This window comes from Xiphophorus couchianus, chromosome 17 (genome assembly GCF_001444195.1).
Source record: "Xiphophorus couchianus chromosome 17, X_couchianus-1.0, whole genome shotgun sequence".
Taxonomy (NCBI): domain Eukaryota; kingdom Metazoa; phylum Chordata; class Actinopteri; order Cyprinodontiformes; family Poeciliidae; genus Xiphophorus; species Xiphophorus couchianus.
Genome location: NC_040244.1, coordinates 15,107,256 through 15,128,639, shown reverse-complemented (window position 1 = coordinate 15,128,639; position 21,384 = coordinate 15,107,256). Strand labels below are relative to the sequence as shown.

At 41.4% G+C, this 21,384-nt stretch overlaps 2 protein-coding genes across 6 annotated transcripts in view; one reads left to right on the top strand and one right to left on the bottom strand.

Moving 5' to 3' along the window:
- Positions 1–119: 119 nt before the first annotated feature.
- LOC114161047 (HMG box-containing protein 1-like) lies at positions 120–10,001 on the top strand. Of its 4 annotated transcripts, none has more exons than XM_028044092.1 (13): positions 120–346; positions 1,172–1,269; positions 2,303–2,407; positions 2,511–2,691; positions 4,244–4,343; positions 4,439–4,550; positions 4,827–4,936; positions 5,410–5,566; positions 5,644–5,788; positions 5,943–6,061; positions 6,181–6,355; positions 6,693–6,834; positions 6,936–10,001. In XM_028044092.1, the coding sequence occupies exons 2-13, from the start codon at positions 1,179–1,181 to the stop codon at positions 6,957–6,959; spliced, it is 1,461 nt and encodes a 486-aa protein (XP_027899893.1). In that variant the 5' UTR covers positions 120–346; positions 1,172–1,178; the 3' UTR covers positions 6,960–10,001. The 4 variants fall into 4 exon arrangements, with proteins under 4 accessions (XP_027899893.1, XP_027899891.1, XP_027899894.1 ...); XM_028044090.1 differs by having other exon boundaries at positions 122–346; positions 4,220–4,343; XM_028044093.1 differs by lacking the exon at positions 120–346 and adding an exon at positions 393–450 and having other exon boundaries at positions 4,220–4,343.
- A 2,524-nt stretch (positions 10,002–12,525) lies between these two features.
- ptprz1b (protein tyrosine phosphatase receptor type Z1b) overlaps positions 12,526–21,384 on the bottom strand; it is a 62,066-nt gene continuing 53,207 nt past the window's right edge. For both annotated transcript variants that reach the window (XM_028044042.1, XM_028044043.1), the window contains 12 exons: positions 21,188–21,322; positions 20,975–21,106; positions 20,718–20,875; positions 20,503–20,638; positions 19,667–19,813; positions 19,495–19,588; positions 19,062–19,135; positions 18,302–18,430; positions 18,072–18,224; positions 17,851–17,993; positions 17,643–17,778; positions 12,526–16,860 (listed from right to left, as the gene is read on the bottom strand). In XM_028044042.1, the coding sequence (XP_027899843.1) occupies positions 16,717–16,860; positions 17,643–17,778; positions 17,851–17,993; positions 18,072–18,224; positions 18,302–18,430; positions 19,062–19,135; positions 19,495–19,588; positions 19,667–19,813; positions 20,503–20,638; positions 20,718–20,875; positions 20,975–21,106; positions 21,188–21,322 (1,581 nt within the window). In that variant the 3' untranslated portion in view covers positions 12,526–16,716. The remainder of the gene's footprint in view (positions 16,861–17,642; positions 17,779–17,850; positions 17,994–18,071; positions 18,225–18,301; positions 18,431–19,061; positions 19,136–19,494; positions 19,589–19,666; positions 19,814–20,502; positions 20,639–20,717; positions 20,876–20,974; positions 21,107–21,187; positions 21,323–21,384) is intronic.

Genomic DNA, 21,384 nt, shown 5'->3' with positions numbered 1-21,384 from the left:
AGGGCAGTAAAAACTCGCCTCCCTCCAGGACAAGACTGAACTGTATTCTTGACACGAACATTGGAGTTTTTGTGGCCTGGTCTCTACGGCAACGTATTAAAGCCAATGGGTGCACCGAATATGACCAAATAGCATATATAAAAGAGCGAAGTGTTTAGTCATTCTTACTTTAACCATCTTTTATCAAAACCAACCCAACCCATATGTTTTAGAGAGCGCAAGCTCACACGTGGCTGGCCAATGAGAAACGCCAACACCAAAGATTGACACCATGAAGGACCAATTGGATAACTAGAACATTATGTTTACAACGACCCCCCCTTCTCCCTACAAGGCGACTGTTTTGGTGAGTTGAGAAAAGTTCATTGAAGTCTTTGACGGCTTTTAAATCGCTGAATTTGAGAAGACGCAACAGAGTCGAACATATATATGTCTAAACTCGGAACGGGAGTAAGAACACGAAGCTGTCAGCGCTCGTTTTTTGCTGTAAATGCGGTTTCGCAGCTCGCTCCCGTAAAGCTTTCATTGTTGACGTTGTTTTGTTGTACTGCGTTTTACGCAATAGGACGTCTTAGCCATTTCACTCGGCCTAGTCATTTTTTTTTTCACCTTCCGAAAATCCCTGTCGACCTGAGTTAGTCTGTCTGCCTCGGTTCCGAATGTAACGCCTTTGTTCTTGTTCTTTTATCGACGTTTCACTGTACTTTCCTTTGAAGTTGTACAAAACGTAAAGACGTCGACATTTGTGGCGTTTTTTTGTTTGTTTTTTTGTGACAACGGGCAGAATTCCGCCATTCTGCTCGTCTAAATACCTTTATCCGAGTTTATTACATTGGTTTCCACTTGTTATTTAAAGTGTATGTTCTCCGTCCTTCTCTGTACTGAATGAATGGACTTTAAATGCGCATGCGCGCTGGACCTGAACGTTTATAAACAAGGCATCGTCACAGGACAATAGTGATATAATAGGTAAAAGTGAAACAAGTTCGATTTTGTTCTGAAAGTGAACAATCAGTGCACATTGAGGTGATTTATATTGTTGTAAATGTATATTGATGTGGCTCTAATGTCACTTAAACCGCAAATAAACACTAAGACTGATGCCATTATAGTTTTATGTGGTTGATTAAAGCAAATCCTTTATAAACATGTTATAACCTCTGTGTTTCAGTTACATCATGGTTTGGGAGGTGAAAAATCCACCTCTTCCATCAAGCGACTCCCATGATTGCAACATGCAACAGGCTGACCATCAGACTCAGTACACAGGTAGCTAACCAATTAGCAGTTTATTGCATTTTGAGTCAGTGTCAAAAACACAGTATTTATTCTTCCAGAAATGTACTTTATTTCAAACAATGAACATTTTAAAAAAAAAGATTTCGAACACAACACAATAAGTAATAGCAGATTATATTAAATAAAAAAATAATAATTTAATGTCAAAGAAATATTCCTGCATATTGGTCAAGCTTTATTTTGAAGAAGCTGGTTAAATAACACAACTGGGCAAATTAAATTTTGGGGGCGTGCCGTTGTGGCGTAGGGGACAGCGCGACCCATGCTTGGAGGCCTTGAGTCCCCGACGTGGCCGTCGCAGGTTCGACTCCCGGACCGAAGATATTTGCCACATGTCTTCCCCCCTCTCCTTTCCCCTTTCCTGTCAGCCTACTTTTTTTTTTTTTACCCCCCCAGGGGTCTTTTTGTGGGCTCTAGTGTCCCTTTTTACAAATGTAGGCTGACAGGAATGGGGAAGGAGAGGAGGGAAGACATGCGGCAAATATCGTCGGGTCTGGGAGTCGAACCCACGACGGCCACGTCGGGGACTCAAGGCCTCCAAATACGGGTCGCGCTAACCGCTACGCCACCACGGCACGCCCAAGCCTACTTTCTTATATGACAGTAAAGCCCACAAAAGACCCCCTGGAGGGGTACAAAAAAAATGTTAAAAAGGAAAATTTGGGGGAAAATTTGTCAAATTTAAAGGTGATATGAATAAAAATTCTAGAACTAGAATGAAGACAATTCTAGACTAACACTATCAATTAAAAAAATGAAGAATAAACAGTTATTGGGTTTTTTTTATACGATGAAATCTAAAGTAAAGTAAAGTAAAAGGTGACTTGGATACAGTTACTAAATTTCAAGTAAAAACCAGGCTGGAAGTATCCGTTTTTAATCTGCTTTTAAAAACATCAACGCTGAAGACCATCTGGAAGGAAACCAGTGAAAAAGAGACTCATTAATACTCAGTTCCATGAGTCGCTCTAATCCTCAGCTTTCTTTTCACTGTTCCCTTCAGGAAGAATGAGCGCTGACGGGGACCAGGCTCATGATCCGCTACGCTGTGACGAACACTTCCTCTCCTCCCCCGGAATCCCCACCAGCGACAGCTTCATGGAATATGGTAGCTAACATATAAACAGCAACATAGCTGCTTCTTTTTTGTTGTTGTTCTTGTTGGGGTTTTTTTTGTGTGTGTAATTCAAATGCGTGGCTTGCTCTCCCAGACGACCTGCCAGACCTCCAGGAGGTTCGGGAGGAACTAACGGCGGCGCCCGTTTACCAGGTGGAGCTTGGTGTGTCGCACCAGGAGCGGCCTCAGCCTCCAGAGACGCTCTGGCTCACACAGCTGGCTCACATCGCCACGGGGCCCCAGAGCCCGCTTCTACAGGACCTGCCTCACAGCAGGTCGGCGCTCAGCTCCACACCAGAAATAGGAACTTATTCCACGAGTAGCAACACACCTGAACCACAACGGGAGCACTAATAGAGCTTATGATCATTAATTCTTCAGGCAGTCAACCACTATCACGACAGCCAGTTGCATTGTGCACTGCTTTCATCAAGTACGACAAGCCTTTCTTGCCAAATGGTGGAACTTTTCCAATCTGTGTGGTAAATCAATGATGTGAAAATAGGCATTTGATAAGTTATCCACACTTAATCAATGGCACTTTCTGAGTGTCAAAACGTTTTATGATATGCAGCTGAACAGTGAGCAGCAATTTATACACGCCGTAAAAAAGTGAATAGAGTAGTTTTTGGCACTCTTAATGAGGCATTTCAAACTCAAGCTGGTATGGTGTTCTGGCAAAAGCAGGGTCTTTGCAGGTTTCACCAACGCAAATATAAGACTTCTATCATTAATGAAATTTAAGACCTGTATCATGAGAAAAATCTTCAAAAAAAGTCACATTTTACATAGTAGTAGAACTATGTAAAATGTTTTACCTAGTTTGCCAACCCGTACTTTACATAGTATGGGTTGGAAAGAGAAGTGAGCCTATGGTACCGACATTTGTCGTCAAGTCAACTGGCAATAATTTACGCTTACCAATGATAAATGCAACAAAAAGCTAACTAGCTAGCTGGCAAGGGTTTATTAGCAGCTTGTTAGCGGTAGCCTCAACTGCCTTGAGTTAAAGAACACAATGAAGAGGTTGTCACGCAACAAACTGTTGACGGAGAGAAAGTCTAATAACAAAAATAAACTATATGGAATATGAGATGAAATAGTCTCACCATGACAAAATTTAAGACCTGCGATTAATATATTTAAGGCCAACTTCCATCCATCCATCCAGGCCAACTTACTTTAAAAAATATATTTTTTTATTTAAGACATTTTAAGACCTTAATTTTAGAGACATTAATTTAAGACTTTTTAAGGGTGCACGTAAACCCTGAAAAGGTTTTAGCCTACTTTAACAGTGTGACAACTGAATCTGCTAGATTTATATAATTTCTTAGGAAAAATTTAAGTGTTTGCTACTGATGTCTTACCGTAACCACAGATAATATATTTTTCAGTCACCTCTTGGCAGGAAAATTAAAATTCAGCAGGTCTAATAACGGATTGGCTCTATGACATGATCTTCTTGCGTGTTGCCTGATCCTGAACTGTGCAACATATTTCATGACCCAGTTTGTGGGTGTAAGCAGTGAGACTGTTTTGGGAAAGTTCTGCAGACATATTGAGTGTCTTAAAGATCACATTGAGAAACTGACCTTCTGATTTTTGTTATTCTATTGTTGAACGTTTTTTGTTTTTTTTAAAGCTCAATCCACCTCAAGTAGATGAAACATCCTCCAATGTACAGTATGGTGGCACTTTAGATTTAGTAGATTCTTTGGAGAATATCTTTTAAAACACAATAACTACATCATGTGAATCAAAGCACTGTTGTTCTTAGACTGTGTGGTTGGACATTTTTAGCTCCTCTGCGGTCTGCATCCCCAGCACCAGCAGTGATCTACACACCTACGCCCGTCCTCCACCTACTCTCCCGATCAGCTCGTCGCCCTCTAGAGTTCACAGCAGGGAGCGACATCGCAGCAGGGTAAAGCCAAGCTTTACTTATGTTTTATAATAGAAATCCTTATTCTTTGTTGTGACAGGTGCTAATTGTGCCTGATGGCGGTTTTGTATTTGCAGACGAGCAGCGAGTGTGGCTCTGCCGTGTCAACCAGGTCCTCCCTGTCTGATGATGAGGACATGGGCTGGAGTTTCTCCTGTCCACCCACAGTCTGGCACTGCTTTCTGAAAGGTAGATCTGTGAACAGAACAATCCTGGGGGGAAGGGCGTGATCTTCAAAAGGATTTAAAGTTTAACCCAAGGAAGTTGGGACTGAAAATGTCTGGAGTTAGGAAAAAGTAATTAGGTATTCTACATTTGATTTCCCCTTTTCCTTCCTGCGATTGTGTCAGTGACTGTGATGTTCCTGTATGTGCACAGTTGTAGTGCAAGTGAGCACACAAACAAACTTGCGTTTCCCTGAACTAAAGTGACACAAGTTGAACGTTTTTGCTCCTCTCCAATCAGGAACTCGCCTGCGTTTTCACAGAGGCTCATGTATGGACTGGCAGGACGTTGAGGACATGGGGTCTGGTGACGAACACCGTGCCGATGAGGAGCGCTCGAGATTCCTGAAGGTACAACAGCTGCCATAGGCACCTCTCTGAACTGTTACTAACTCCATTATCTTCAGGTTTTTCTGCCAGTACATCGAATTAGATGCAGAGAGAAGTTCGGACAATTAAGCCATTATTTAGTACCTCGTTTCCACTGAGAGATATGGAATGCCATTTTATAGTCCAGCATATTCAGGATGAAATCTCCATGCCTGACATTGTGTCATACTACAAACATCGGTAAAAGCACTTCTATGTCTAGTTCTCGTATCAGCACTTTTTAGTCCCCCAATCATGTGTGATGGCAGTAGCTCCACCCTAGCTGTACCTAGTCCTATGGATTTACAACTGAAGTGGACCCAGCTGTGGTATGGTTTGGTTGTATGAGCCACTTTTACAATGCAAACAAACTAGTGTACCAAACCTTTTCACTCACGCCGTACCTGTCAGTAGAAACGAGGCACAAAATGCATGGAACATCTTGTCTTGTACAGAGTTATGGCTCTGAGGGCCTGCAGCTGGTTGAGCACGAAGAAACTGTGTCCTGTGGTCAGGCCGTCTTGCAGCTAACCTTTGACCCCGGCGTATTCGGACATACGCCAATCACGGCCCGGTGCCAACTGGATCACCCTTTCTACGTCAAAAACAAAGGTACCAGCGCGGGTGACGAACAGTACCAGTGGTGTCTACCAAGGACATCATTATTCAAGCTCTTTCCCTTCTCTCAGGATGGTCCTCGTTTTACCCAAGCTTGACTGTGGTGCATTATGGGATACCATGCTACGAAATGGAAGTGGGCGACATGTGCCTGCCTCCTGGACACCGGGATGCTAAGCATACGGATGATTCGCTAGTGTTTGACACATTTAGAAGGTAAAGCAGACTTTTATATTTTGGGATATTGCAGTCTACTTTTGGGGTGAACGTCTTCTGTGAGTTTAAAGGGGCTTTGGAAGGAGTAGTAAAACAACATTCTGCTACCTAGCATTAGCGTTGACTTTCTTCTGAAAGTGTGCTTCTTTTGCAGTTATGACTTCACTCCTCTGGACTCCTCCGCTGTTTACCTGCTGAGCAGCATGGCCAGACGCCGACATGCCTCACAGTCCAGCGGGGGCGCCGTTTCTCCCGACAGAGACACAATGCGAGGTCTTGTAATTCTTAATGTTTTCAGATTAGGCCCAGCTCTTAACTCAGACAGGCTAATATAATGATTTCTGTCACACAATGTAATGAGAAACTGCTTACTCTACTCTGACACACTCCAGAGAGCCACAGTCCCAGCCATTCCCTCTCCAAACATCCAAAGCCAGCTAAAGCTAAAGCGCAAGCTAGCAGCAGTGCCTCGCCCAGTAAGTGCAAGCGGCCAATGAATGCCTTCATGCTGTTCGCCAAGAAGTTCAGAGTGGAGTACACGCAGATGTATCCCGGCAAGGATAACAGGTGGGCAGAGCCACATGACTTTATTTTAACATTGAGACTCACAAAAATTCTTATGCCTGCAGACTTCACCCTCAGCTTGGTATTTTCTGGGTTTCTTTGCATTTCCTTGAGGGGTATCAGAACAAAAGGGCGAGGGGTGATTGCGGTGGTCTGTCACTACACTTTTCAGATTTTTATTTGGAAAAACAAATAAAATAAATTCCCTTCTACGTTCTACTCTGTGCCGGTCCTAATAAAATACATTCAAGTTTGTGGCGGCAACATGCGAAAGCTCCAAGTTAAGAGATGCTCTGAATAGGCGCCGCATGTTGGTCATGCGTGTGCGTCTGTGCCGCAGGGCGATCAGCGTCCTCCTGGGCGAGCAGTGGAAGAAAATGCGAAGCGAGGAACGCCGCATGTTCACCCAGCAGGCCAAGGCGCTCGCCGACGAGCAGAAGAGGCTCAACCCCGATTGCTGGAAGCGCAAAAGAACCAACTCTGTAAGGCCACTCCCATGCTCACAGCGCCACCTACTGCTTGGCTTGACCTGCGTCTGATTCACCTCTTGTGGTTTTATTTGTATTTTTTTCCCCCCCAACAGGGCTGTCAAGGAAATCAAAGCTGAACTGACGAAGCATGTGGGAGTACACACGCAGTCGGAGAAAAAAAAAGGATTCAGTACCGCATCCTGCGTTGAGCTTACGTGTTTATGAGATTTCCACCGATCTCAGAACAAAGTAAACACTCACAGCTGCTCTTGCCTCGAAGCCTGTTTTAAAAAAAATAAGTTATCGTTCCTACCGATGGGTGTGGTGTCTCCCCGAGCCGCAGGTTTGAACTCTGAGTGGCGTTCGTCAATTCACAAAATGTGACCTTATGAAAACAGAGAGACTGCGGGTATTCTCAGCGTCTCTCTTTATGCTTGAACCAGGTGGAGGTTGTGGTGCTGTAGCATTTTAGCCAAAGCAGTGTAGCCAATTTCTCTCAAATCTACGCCATAAAATAGGATATATGCAATTTATTTTCTTGCCTGTACTATTTGTATTTAAACTATGTTTCATTGCACACAATTATATGATATGTATTTAGTGTTAGCTTATTTTAGCCTTGGTTTAGTGCAGCGTTAGTGCATAATGTTCATCTACTAAACAAATTTACATCAAATGTAGCATCAATTCATTAACACTTAAAGGGACAGCTCAGGATTTTTAGTCCAAGATTCTGCTGGAGAGTTGGAAGCAGTTAATATCTTACCCACAACAGATAACAAACTTCATTTAGTGTGAGACAACATTAGCTGATCTCAGAGGCTAATGCTAATGTCTAGTCTAAGAGGGGCCAAAACGAAGGCCTAGAAGAACTCCAATCTCAAAAAGGCCTTGAACATGTAATCTGTCTTTCCACTGACTGGCTGTTTAAAGAACCCGGTTATTATTATTTACACTGATACTTGGTCTTGGATGCGGTGCGCCACTTATTATCGTCCTACACGAAACACAGCAATTTGGCTGACAGTGAACATGTGATATAAAACGGAAGAAACAGTAAAAATATTACAGTTTTTTTTTTTAAATGGAAAGCTATTGTATTGTAGTGTTCATTTTTGAAAGTCCATTTTAAATTAGCTTTAGCCATAGCATTTTGACTAAAAAGTGGTGAATTTTAGTCATATTCAGGCCGTTTTAGTTTGACTGTAGCATTAGTCAACTAAATCTTACCATAAATGTCATGAATGAAGTCATAGAGGAATGCGTTATTAAGGACCTCTGACGTATTTGGGAGCATCAATTCTTTACCCCGAGGTGAAATATTTAATCTGGATTGAATTCACTTGGTGAACTTTGCCGTACACAGACGGCCCTCCTCTCCTCCAGCTGTTAGCTTTAGCCTCCAGTACCAAGAAATTCAACTTTCAACTAACGAAGGACACCAAGAGGTAAGACAGTAACTGCTCATAACGCTTCAACAGAACCTCACATCAACAACCCTGAGCTGTCTCCTCTAGGTTCTCGTATAAAAAGCAACGTGTGTAGTTTTTTTTTTTAATGTAAATGAGCAACAGTTCTGTTTGAACTCGACAAACATTACGAAGCACATCTTTGAGAACACATAGAGTTCATTTCTCTTTTCACCAAACATCTGCAGAGCCAGACTTTAAAGCCGCACCTCAAACACAAAAGTGCAGAAAATGGCACCAAATCCTGCAGGGGACCTTCAAAAGAAACGCTTTACTTGTCTCTGGCTTTTATTTTGATAGAGGGAACAGAAGGTTGAATTTCCTAAAGGAAGTGAAACCAAAAATTCATTTGACTTGATCGCCTCAGTGGTTAACTGAATATGGTCGCAAAATGTGCCTTTGGTTTTAATCCACAGGGCCAGATTTGTGTTTAATTAAAGGTCATTTGTGTAAAATAGAAGCCAGACCAACTTAAGCAGTTCTTCATTAGGATTTGTGTCACTCCGCTCTGGTTGGGGTATTTTGCCCCTCCACAGATAGTGTTTAATCTTTTATTTTGAAATGTTCCAACCAAAATCACAGTGACGCCACCCATTTACATCAAGTCCATCTTCACCTTTTAGCTCTATTCTGTTTGAATTCCTGTGAGTGATTTTTGTGTTTTGTATATTTCTAGTCACTGTCAGGAAATTACAGTGAAAACTTTGCATAAGGCATAAAAAGCAACAACTGGATTTACATGCCCTCTTTAAAGAATCTCTTTTACAGAAATTGGTTGTTCCAGTGAAACCAGAGGCTGGTTCCTATTTACATTAGCTTTGCCTGAATTTGCAATTTAAAGAAAATGAATCTAAATAAAGGAATAAACATAAAATCAACTAACATATTCACCCGTTAGCCCAGCTGGGCTTAACTCATGATAGAATTAAATATATTTTTTTAAATCTTAAGAAATTTGATCTAATTTGGAAAAAAAAAAAAAAAAATCTTTAGAATGTAGCTTTTTTATACTTTGAAAACCTAGTTATGCAATGGTAGGGAAGTGAAAAGCTAGCGTTAGCATGCTTTCTACTTTATTCACAGTACAAACCCAGGTGTATATTTTAATCGAAACAGACTTATTGTTTAAAACTAAGAGTATATATATATATATATATATATATATTTTACTTTACCTCTTACCTTTTAGAAGACATTTTAAAGTTGGGTTAACTTCAGCAACATTTGTCATTTCAAATAAGCTTAGTTTTTCTTGGCAGCTAAAGCTAACAGCTAATCAGACTGGGCCAAGACGGAAGCAGATTTTCACTCTTCAGTCAAACAGCGCGTCCTCCACAGAATCTTATAAATCTTTTAAGATGACATTTTTTTATATAAGCATGATAAGCGAATGCCGTTTTACTTTTTTTTTTTATTTGAGTGCTACGTGAACGTCTGGCGCACTTATTTATTGTAGCCGAGACAAAACTCATTTTAATTGACTGGTTTTATCGTCACTGTCTCTTGCTTTCGGCTGTAAGCTGGTTGAGCTGCGTTTGTGCCGCATAATAGGCGGCCTGTCAGTCGATGCCTCCACCTGCGCTCCATCTTTCATCTTCTCCATTTCTCCGTCACTAAGTGGCTTTTTTCTCTCATTTTCCGCTTTAATCACATTCACGTTCTCAATAGCTGTCTCTGTCCAGGATGCCATTCTGTTTATATTTGTAAAAATATATATATATTATACATCCATCCATCCATCCATTTTCTGTTCACCCTTGTCCCTAATGGGGTCGGGAGGGTTGCTGGTGCCTATCTCCAGCCACGTTCCGGGCGAGAGGCGGGGTACACCCTGGACAGGTCGCCAGTCTGTCGCAGGGCAATATATTATACATATATAAGAATAATTTAGAAAATAGAATAATTGTGGACAAGTTCTAAAAATAAGACATTTGCTTTAGAATACATTTCGTCCTTTACCTTTTATTTTTGTATAATGACAAAAACTTCTTTCTAGAGCACTTTTTATACACATAGGCAATTCAGACTCTCTTAAAAACCTGCATCAAAAATAGCATTTATTAAACCATAAGTCTTCAAATATTTTTGACTTGATTGGAACTCCTTTAGAGGGTGTATGTAAATCCACTGCCCACGCAGAGGGTCACGGCATTCATCCTCTCGCCGCACAGTAAGGGTCATTTCTTAATGCACTTTATCTTCCGAGACTGCTACAGTATGTATCATGGCAAATATTAAGATTGTTATATTAAAAAAAAACAACTATATTTTTGTGGTTTGAATTCATCTTTAGCTTCTTGTGTTGGATTATCTCACGTTTTGTTCACGTCACGTACAGCTCAATCAGGGGGAGATGACGTCATGTAATTCATGAGTAAAAATAAAAAAGCATGATAAACCTACCGTTTGTGGCTGTGTTTTTTGTGTGTGTGTGTGTGTGTGTGTTTAAGACGATGAGCTCCAGAAACTTTGTATTTTAAATCAGCTGAACAGCATTTCACACCTTTGATTGCGATGGAAAATTTTAAGTACAACACAACCGTTGTTTATCTAAAAAAAACTATTACTGATTAGTCGACTTCCAATCAGCTCCAAATCAGCTTTTATTCATTAAAGTTGCCAAAATATAGCATTTTGAAAGAAAATAATCCGGTTCTTATAACCGAGAATCGGTATTTGTTGCTTAAAAATGCGCTACTACTAATTTATACTGTAGTGACGCCAAACAGGCTTTATTAGAAATAAGCACGAGCTGCTATTCGTGAGGCTGCAGCTCACGCCTCTAACAAACTGGCACACTCTACTGTTAGCTTCACTGCTAACTTCCCTCTGCACCCTCCACACTTCCGGTCCTCACAATGCAACTTATAACAAATACAAATAACAATATGGACCCCCAACAGAACTAAAACACAGAATCGTTACAATACTTAAAAAAAAACAACAACAGTGGAAAGACCAATTTAAAAAAATGTCAATATTCGTTAAAAAGTTGTGGCGCTAGGATGAGGGTGGAGGGGCTTGGTCGTATTTAGCTTGGTTTGTTTCGCAGAAGCTCAAAGGAACCATTTTTTCCCCCCCGCATCACACAGTCACATGATGAACAGCCGGATGCTGCCACTGGCTCAATCCACGAAGAAGACGACGACAGGAAGTAAAAATTGAGGACCATGGCACGGTATGTTTAATAAGTTTATTCATATGTATTTTAATTGGATTCCTTATTTATTGGAAACACCACAATTACAAAATCGTTTGTTCGACGTCAGCGGAATATTGACAAAATTTTGCTCACATTTGCACTGGAAACGCAGCTGGTGTAGATTAAGACCCTGTTTACACGACAATGATACAACGAAAGTTGTATCGTTGTAAAAATTAAACATTTTGTTCCATTTCTTTTAACACATTTACATGAAGGCATTCTAATTACAATCTTTGTTTACAGCAACGGTACACATCGAAAAGGTGTAATGCCCTCGCCACGCCACTAGTAGGTGCTAGGTTTTTTTTTTTAAACTAAGTGCGCGGTATTTAAAAAAAAAAAAAAGCTCTACTTGAAAGCACGTCGATTCGCGTTTCCCCATCAGATACCATTTCCCCAGATATTGGGGGGAAACACGCCATGATATTGGAAAAAAGTGGGATAACTTTGCTGAAACACGTCGTTTGAGCTTTCACGTTCATAGGAACCTTTGTGTTGTAATGTGTTTGGGGGCGGAGCAGAATAAAAGAGTACTTGCTAAGATGGAGACGTCTCACGCGTGCTTCCGTGTAGCCTCAAGATTTTATTAAATATACATATCGCAGAACAGTTATGATCGCTGAACAAGCACACGTGTATTTTGCCACCTGGGCGGTGAAGAGACGCTGAGGGAGCCGCATCTGATGGGGAAACACGAATTGTAGTAACACCAGCATCGTCAGTAGTTTCTTCTTCTGTGGATTGTAGGAAGCTGCTATGTTTTGCGCCATACCATTCATGAGCTGGGGATTCCCTGACAGAAAAGATCCATTTATTCTGTTTACAAGACAACGGTTCTTTTTAGAACCATTGTACTCTGGAACCCGTTCTCAAACTGTGCCGTTGTCAGTGAAAACATTCGGTGGTTTCGTGTAAATGTGCAGAACAAACGCAACAAAACTCTTCCATTTTCACCAGAAATGGTCGTAAACTGACAATAAACTGAGTAAACTGACAATATGTAAGACAGAAATAAATCAGAGTCAAAACTTTTGAAAGAAATCTTTTTAATTTCATGGTTTTGACATAAACACATCCCCAGTTTTTCGCTGGAGGTCAAAGGTAAAAGACACAAAGCTGCTACAATAATCGAGAGGGATAAAAACAAACTCCAGAACATTCAATTAAAACTATAGTCATAATCAATATTTCCAGGCTAAGTTCATCAAATAGAATCCACAAGTCTGCTCTTGGAAATGGCTAGAAAAATCAGCTTGTATAGTAAAATAGAAAACTATATAAAGGTACAGTATAAACATACAGTAATTTGGCCTTGAAAGGGGTATTTACATGCAGAAGGTGAGACGGATCAGGATCACAGTCTGTTGAGCTCGAAGTAACATCAGTGACTTTCCTGCATCTTTGCAAAACTGCAACAGTCGTAGCAGGTTACCGAGGGAACGGCTGGAATTAGTTTTTTATTTTATTTTATTTGTTGCTTATGTTGAAGAGAAAATATAAAAATTGGTCTCAGGTTCTCGCTGCTACTTGTGCTGCTTGGATTTCTTTCTGAGCGTTCGGCAGGTGGAGTCGCAGCAGAGTGCGTGTTGAAACGAGCCACAAGAGGTTTAATGTACAGTAATGTGATTTACAGAAGGCACTGGCAAGGAGACAAAGTAAGCAAAAAACAAAGTGCAGCTGATTTCATATCCGCCGCGTCACGATTTCTGCTCTTATCTGCATCTCATTTCTACAGCATCAGTCTGCTAACCCTACAGAGAAAAACAGATTAGCAAAAGAACAAAATAAATAAATTCCCCCAATCAAATCATTTCAAAATCTTTTCCACCTTTCATATAATATAAAGACATTGTGTGTGTAAAAACTGAAGGACACGCCATGAAAGGCTTTTTGCTTCTCTAACTCTTAACTAAATCAACAAAACTGAAGAAACTGCACTAGTTTAAGTTTTTCTAAGAAAATCACAAAAACCTGGATGTCTATAATAATGTTCTCCATGTAAAGTTGAATCATTTTAATACCACCTGGTTTGGGGAATTTCAAAGATTTTTTTTAAACAACTAAAACATTTTTCTTTATTTTTTCAAAGATTAGAAAAACACATTGGACATAAGTTTGGTTACCGACTTGTGTAAGTGTTCAAACCCTTAACACAGCAGGTGGCAGGAGCACGTTTTGATTTAGTCCAGCATTCGGTCAAATATGGGAAAACTGTGATGGGAGAAATTATGAAAAGTTTTACATTTCTGTCAGTTTTGAACCTAATTTTCTGTATCACTTCAGAAAACAAAAAAAATATGTATAACAAAAGAATGACTTCATAGGGGGAAAAAATGCTTTGGACCAAGCAAGAGCATAGAACTATATCTGACAGAAACCATTTGTGTTGCCATGGGTTGCCAAGTCAACATTTGATTGATAGACATCAAATTAAAATGTGCTTCAGGACAGGAAAGGTGGAAAAAGTTTTGAGTTTGTTTCTCATCATCTCATTTAAAAACAAATTATAACCAGGATTTTTAACAGGGGGGATCTATTCTCTGTATATCCACTTTAGATAGAACAGGTAAGGTACTAAAGCTGTTCTTGGTTACCAATCTGTGACTAACCTCTTTATCAAACAATAATGAATCACCATTTAAAAAGAAACCATCCCGTTTAGATGTAAATTCTGCGGCTGTTAAGAGTTAGCAACGCATTTGCATTCTGCAGTTTTTAACCACAATTCAAAGGTCAGGTCAGACAATACAATTCTCATTTAGACTCTTCTCACATTGTAACTCCTGATCTCATATGTTTTTACGAGAGCTTTAAATGACGCCACAGTGGGACCTGAAATAACTGAAACGCCTTTGAATTCTTCAGATGTTGGTTAAACGTCACGGCTTCACTTTGATTCGTCCGTTTCATGATCCTCAGGAGATGGCATAAGGAGAACCAAAGAAAAAAAGCTATTCTTAAATGAGGAACCAAAAGTTTAAGAATATTATATATCCGTGTGGAACTTCAATAAGTACTGTATGTGTCTTATATCAGTAGCGTCTGAAGAGACATGGCTTTAGCAGCTTTTGGTTCTCTAGCAAACTTCATGGAACACCTCAGATGTTTTTAGACATTGATAAATTCTGTGTCCTGAACATTGTTACTGAGACACCATACATATACCCCATACATTTGCATCATTGCTATAGAATTTGCATCAACAGGATTACCTAATCTCATGCTCCACAATGCAGGCGCTCTGTCTACACTGACGAATAGTCATTCACCACAGCATCCTGAATGTCTGAAATGGTTCCAACAGCAGGGCAGCCTGGCCCCCTTTATCTTGATGATTCAGACTAAGTTTGGTCAGGCGACCATTAAATGTGGGGGGTGGGACAGAGACTGACATGGAGGCAAAACGTTACTCACTTCAGCCCCTTCTCCATTTGCGTGGCTTACCCGGTTCTTTGCCAGTCAGACCTAGCCAGATTCATCTACATTTGCAGATCCTGCGGCATTTGTTTTTTGGAACCACTTCCGAAATGGTATAGTGCAGGGGTGTCAAACTCCAGGCCTCAAGGGCCGATATACTACAACTTTTAGATGTGCCTCTGCTGCACCACACCTCAATAGAATAATTAGGTCATTAAGGCTCTGGAGAACTGATCTACACAAGGAGGAGGTAATTAAGCCATTTCATTCCAGTGTTTTGTACCTGTGGCACATCTAAAAACGGAAGGATACCAGCCCTTGAGGACTGGAGTTTGACACCTGTGGTATAGCAGGTCCTAGTTTGGTATTCTGTGCGAATGACTTGATTGACAACAGGTTTCATCTGTTGACTGGCCAGTGGATTTACGTCAGCAAACCCTTCTCAACCACCATTTTGAATCAGACTAATGGTCCTTGTCTCATCAACAAGGATGAGACCATAGTTGTTGGCCAGATGGTCAGACCTTGAGGTCCAAATGTTTTTAGCAATTTTGACGGAAGAGAACACAGCGTCAACTGTTCAGTTGATCCTGCAAGAAATATATCTGGAGATTTTGGAGAAACTGGACGTTCAAGGGTATAAATGACATCGCAGGAGTGTCGACCACAACTACTGTACGCTCACGGCCCACCTACTTTCCCACCTACGTAATGAGGAACACGATGCCAATGGAGAAGGACACAACTTTGGTTAGAACATAACCAGATATTAACCAGCTAGTGAGATTTGACAATGCAGAAGGGGCTTTTGTCTTTCCGCAGTAGCACATCGACGATTTTACACCCTTTATCCCAATACAGACGGGCTATACACAACAGCACTGATGCTTCAGTTCTTCATGTTTAGACCAACGTAAAGCCCTTTTTTTTTAGCAATGCAAAAACACTCAGCAGCATAAAAAACAGCAGCCTTAACATTTAGAGAATTCAAACAGCATGGCTTCCTTTTAGATACTTTCATATCTCACTCCAACAAAGTAAGGTGTAAATACACCCAGAGGGAATGCTAACAGATTGTTTGGTTAATCCTGTGAGCAAAATAAAGTTTAACTGTAGGTGCGTTCACAGAGCATGATGTCACTGCAGACCTTTTTATGACAGTTTTTTAAAACGTGTATATTAGGCCTCTGTTAATTCGAGTTTGACTGAAACTATAGTTGATGTTTTGGCTAATTGCCACTAAACATTACAACTCTGTCATAATCTTTGACCTACATTGTATCTTCGAAACATGTTAATGCTATAATCAGAACCTTTGGGAATACTTTTGTATTTTATCTGCCACATGGGATGACTTTTTTTTCTGTTGCTTTCAAGGCATAAGCATAACCAAAATATAAACATTTAAACCTATCAATTTATTATCCATGATTATTAAAAGAAACTTTAGGGTTAAAGTCAACAACAAAATCAGTAAAGTCATCACTTCCCATTGGTGCTTGGGAAAACGTGGGATGCTCATCAGATGATGAACTGCAGTGTTCCGACAATATTTCAGATGATGAAATATGTAAAAATAAAAGATTTTAATAAATGAGCACTTTAAATAGCAAACAGCTTTGTAGGTGTTGCTGTATTTCAATCTCCCTGTGATGAGCTTTACTGCTTTCGAAAGACAGCTGAAGAATATTACAATAAATTGTTAAATTTGACCAAGTGGACATTAAAGCGTTATGTTGCTCACTTTCCACAGTCATGAACGGCCCAGGCATAACATCCCAGCATGTGGGAGTTTGGGCGGGGCTACATGAGCGACTCCAGGCTCTCTGTGGCGTTGGACTGGCCCAGCGGTACCGACCCGTTTGTCTCCGGGCTCTGCAGGGCTCTCTGGTCCTCCTGGCTGCTCACCAGGCTCAGCATGGCTCGGTACAGATACTGGTACTGCTCCTGTGAGTTGAGTCGGGAAGAATCACAGCTTCGTATGTACAATGTACTACATTAATTTTTAGATTTATTTATTTTGGATGCAAACATGTAAATTCCATAAGTTGTTTATGTTCTGGTATCAGTAAAGTTTAGGATAGCTCTATGGTCTATATCAGTCTTTCTCAAACTGTGGTCCCCAGTCCACTGATGGTCCGCGGGTGCCCCCTAGTGGTCCACAATGTACTGCATGTAAATGACAGTTTATTTACTGTGACGTTAGCTCAAAGTGCGACGCTACAGTTAGCTTACAAAAGGATTGTCTTTAAAAATAATAATGGATAATTGGCTTAAAGCAGATACGGAAAACCACGAATGCAACAATTCAGTCATATAAAAATCTATTGTCTCTTTATGTTAAATTAAAAAAAATTACTTATTATTTAAATACCCAATGCTCACTGACAGGGGGGAGGCACTCTTGATATTATATCGAAATTTCGAGATAGTGTCTTGAAATTTAAATAGTATCTCGAAAAATGAATAATTTACGATTTTTTTTTTTTTTTTTACCAGAGTGCCGGAAACAGGCTTCCATAATAATCAACTTGACTTTAAGAGAAAAAGAAGAAAAAAAAATCACAAACTGATACTAGGTTATTCTCAGCTTAACTGTAATTTGTAATTTTTTTTGTTGTTGTTTTTAGAAAGTTCAATTTTAAATTTTTTGAAACTTTAATATAGGAATGAGTTGCTCAAGTGAAATTCAACGCTCTTCCACAACTCATCGCCGATCCAGTACTTACAATGTCATTGAAAACCCCAGGTCTCATGAGGTTGGTCATCCGTGCCACCATGTAGACATCCACGGCTCCCTCCTCCTCCAGCTGGCTGAACAGGGTGCTGAGGGCACAGAACAGCCCCGACGTAGCTCCTCCCAACCTGCACACAAACACACATTTAGTTCCTTAAAGGAATCCGACCATTTAGGAATCCTCTCCGTGTTTTACTCACGGATCGTGAACGACTACGGGTTCCTGTGAGTGTCTGCTGCGCTCTCTGACGATGCTGATGAGGTCGAAGCTGTTTCTGATGGGACTGTCTGGGTTAGGCCAGCAGGGGGTGCTGTACTGACGTACATGTAAGATGCAATCGTTCTACGGGGAGGCATGGACACTGCATCAGGAATCATTCTGTTGGAGGATTTGATAGTAATGTGTGTGAGAGTCTATCACCTGAGACGACTGCATTGTAAAATCCTGCACAAAAACCCTCTCATCATTGGTCAGATGTACAAGCTCCTCCCCCGTGTGAGACACAGTGAATGTATCAAATCTCAGTGGCAGGTCTTTACTAGGCCAGTGGACACAGCAGTCCCTCTTTTCATTCTAGAAAATAAAAAATGAATGCAGCTGCATTAATGGAACTCATATAGTCCAAAAGGCAGAGTGTGAGCAGGTCGTACCTGATTGTTTGTGTCCGGCAGACAGATAACTGTGTGTGTGTTGTGCTCCCAGATCATTCTCCAGAAATCCTCCACAGTGCTGCTGAGAGGAGTCTGACTCACTATGAAATCTTTACAGCAGTGGTGTCCCTGTAAAAACAGGAGTTGTAACACTGAAGAACTCCGGAGGGTTTTAAAAACAGCAACCAACAGAGAGACATTTAGAGAAACACGAGGGCTTTACTGACATTTAGAGGTCAAAATGCAGATGCCTACGGTGCAGTATTATGGCCAAAATTAAAACTAATGCACACTCAGCGGTGGCTACTCCCTTGTCATAGGCAGCTATATCTTTTCTGAAGCTAGCTACTGATCTGATTTGTGATCGGCCAACACTGGTAACTGAGTGACCGGCGCTGGCAGATCAGAAAGAGAGGACTCATTTGCGTTAGCATTGGAGAGCCTAATGATTAGCATACTGAGGCTAGTCACCCACTGGATTGCCTACTTCCTGTGTTCGTTAGCATTGGATAGGCTGGTGTTAGCATAGGCTCAGTTACCACTGAGATGGAGAAATGCCAGATGTTAAGTTTGTAATATTATAGAATGTAAATATTAGTACAATCCTGTTTTACACCAACTGATCCGCAGTAGGATGATGTCACCTCTACTCCTAGTACCAAAGCAGAACTACCATTGCTACTCATACTGCAACTCTTCAGAATAATCCTCCTAAATATTACACATGACAGTGTTAAAGTAACAGTAAAAAGTCACTTACCGTTACATAGGAGGCATTGATGTAGCCAGTGGAGTTGGATTCTGAGGCCCCCAGAGAGACTCTTGATCTCTCCACTAGACAATAAGAGAAACATAAGTTCACAAGAAACCAAAACGTTGTTTTGCTTAATTGATCTTTTACATTATTTTGACATGTATCCACTTTGAACACCATCATAGCTGCCAACTCTCACTGTTCTGCGGTGAGACTGAAACTTGTCCTTCAGGTTTCACTCTGCCCAGATCAATCTCACTCTACATAAGCAAACTGTCAATCATGCAAAACATGGATTTTACACTGCTGTTTGGTCTCACAGATCCCACCTGGGCTTCTGTTCTTTTCCCAATGGTACATCATAAATATCACCATATTACATCCAACTATGGTTACTGGAAAACGACGGTACACATGGGTTCTTTTAAGTCTAGTTTACCAGGCATCAGCGCTCTTGCTCTGTTCCTCTCAGCATTGCCATCCTTCAGGGCAGTGCTGTAGTCTGCGTACTTTGCCTGGCGCTGACTTATCAGCTGAAAGGTCGAGAGGAACGGTGAGCTTCAAAACAATCGCTTAGAACCGATGGAAGAGGAATCAAATGAAGGCCCAACCTTGAACTGTTTATCCATGCGCGTTCTTCCTGTGGCACTTGGGATCAGGAGGTCAGAGACGTAATTGTGGAGAAGGTCAGAGGTGACTGACGTGTCCCGACTTAGGATGGCCTCCACCAGAGTGTCATGGATGAACACGTACTGCTCCTGGAAAATATGGAGGAACAATGAAACTGAAGGTTTAGAACTTTGTTGTAATGGGTAGCTTGGGTTAAAACCTTAACACTAAGTTTTAAATTGCAGACATTTATCCCAACAAAGGATGACCTTTGGGTAATCTGACATTCTCAGACTAAGTCCCCCCCGTCACACTATTGCCCGTCACCCAAGTGTGTGTTTACACCTGACAGATTTGGTCTGAGCAGATTATTTCCCCTATTGGTCCGGTGCAGGCGTTAATACACTCAAGCATATCCTGGTGTGGATCAAACAACCAAAATCATCTGAAAAAGTGGGTCAAGGTCCATTGCACACAAACTCTGCGGTTGGCTTCTGTTGTGCAGACAGACCTGCATCAGTACGAACCAACTCCATGAAACATGGACTGCCGTTACTAGGGATCATGCATTAGCCATTCAGTGTTGCTAACACTACTACTGCATGGATTGCCCTGAACAAACAAGCGGACCAAAGCTGGATTCCCTAACCCTCTAGTGTAAATACACCATTAATCTCACTCTAAGCTATGCTGTGTGCACTGATGAAGGCCCACTCACCTCGGCATTATGGACGTTTGAAACTGAAAGTGAAACTGACGGTTTTCATTCATAGGTAGGAAAGAGCATGACAGATGCTTAATGTTAAGGGATTATCTAGTGGAGTTTGACTGATTTTACCTCCGTCTGAACCAGGAAGTTCCTCTGTGTCCGGACGTGTTTTAGGAAGCCCAGTACGTTTACCATTCCCTGATCTTGGATCTGCTGCAGCATGCTGTCTATCACTATGTAGGTTCCTGTTCTTCCTACGCCAGCGCTGAAACAGAAAGATGAAAATAAGATGCCAGATTTGCTGTAATGTTGTTGATAACATAAGAAATGGTGTTTAGCTCTACCTGCAGTGAACCAGGACGGGTCCCATCTCTTGCGTCCGGGCCCGAGACGACGCCCTGATGAAGGACAGCAGAGGCAGAGTGTACTCTGGGACGCCCATGTCCGGCCACTGGGTGTAGTGGTAATGCAGGACCGTGTGCTCCACTCTCTTCTGTGGCACCTGGATGAACAAATGATATCACTATTTAATACTAAAACATTGCAAAGCTTCAGGCTCTCTGTGTGGTAAACAGAGATAAGAAATGTGTATATGAAGTACCTTATTAGCTGTATCCCTGACTGTGAATGTCCGGAGTGTGTAGTACGCTAGAGTCTTGGTGCTTCTCAGAGCCACCTGGTAAGCGCCGTACTCCTCCTGGTTCTCTTCCGGCCAGTACTGGTCACATTTTGTCTGCAGAGGAAGGAGGAGGCATGAAATCCTGACCCGGCGCTGATCTTGGTGGAGACCTTCAGTGTTTGTGTCGGGTCTTACGCGTCCTTTCTCCTTCAGATTGGTGATCATGACAATAACTCCAACGTTCTGCTGCCAGATCATCCTCCAGAAGTCCTCCCGGCTGGCTTTCAGTGGCCCCTGAGCCGCGATGTAGGCCCTCGTTCGCTCATAACCCTGCAAACGCAGCAGCAGTCTGACCGTTTAGCTAGTGGTAGCGTCAGCTGTGACCCTAACCC

What these genes read in the sequence shown, in the direction of transcription:
- LOC114161047 (XM_028044090.1), top strand. Translation starts at nt 1,179, where the DNA reads ATGGTTTGGGAGGTGAAAAATCCACCTCTTCCATCAAGCGACTCCCAT. An exon ending in AGCGCTCGAGATTCCTGAAG is followed by an intron (nt 4,937 to 5,409) that starts GTACAACAGCTG and finishes TGTCTTGTACAG; the next exon opens with AGTTATGGCTCTGAGGGCCT. An exon ending in AGCGCAAAAGAACCAACTCT is followed by an intron (nt 6,835 to 6,935) that starts GTAAGGCCACTC and finishes CCCCCCCAACAG; the next exon opens with GGCTGTCAAGGAAATCAAAG.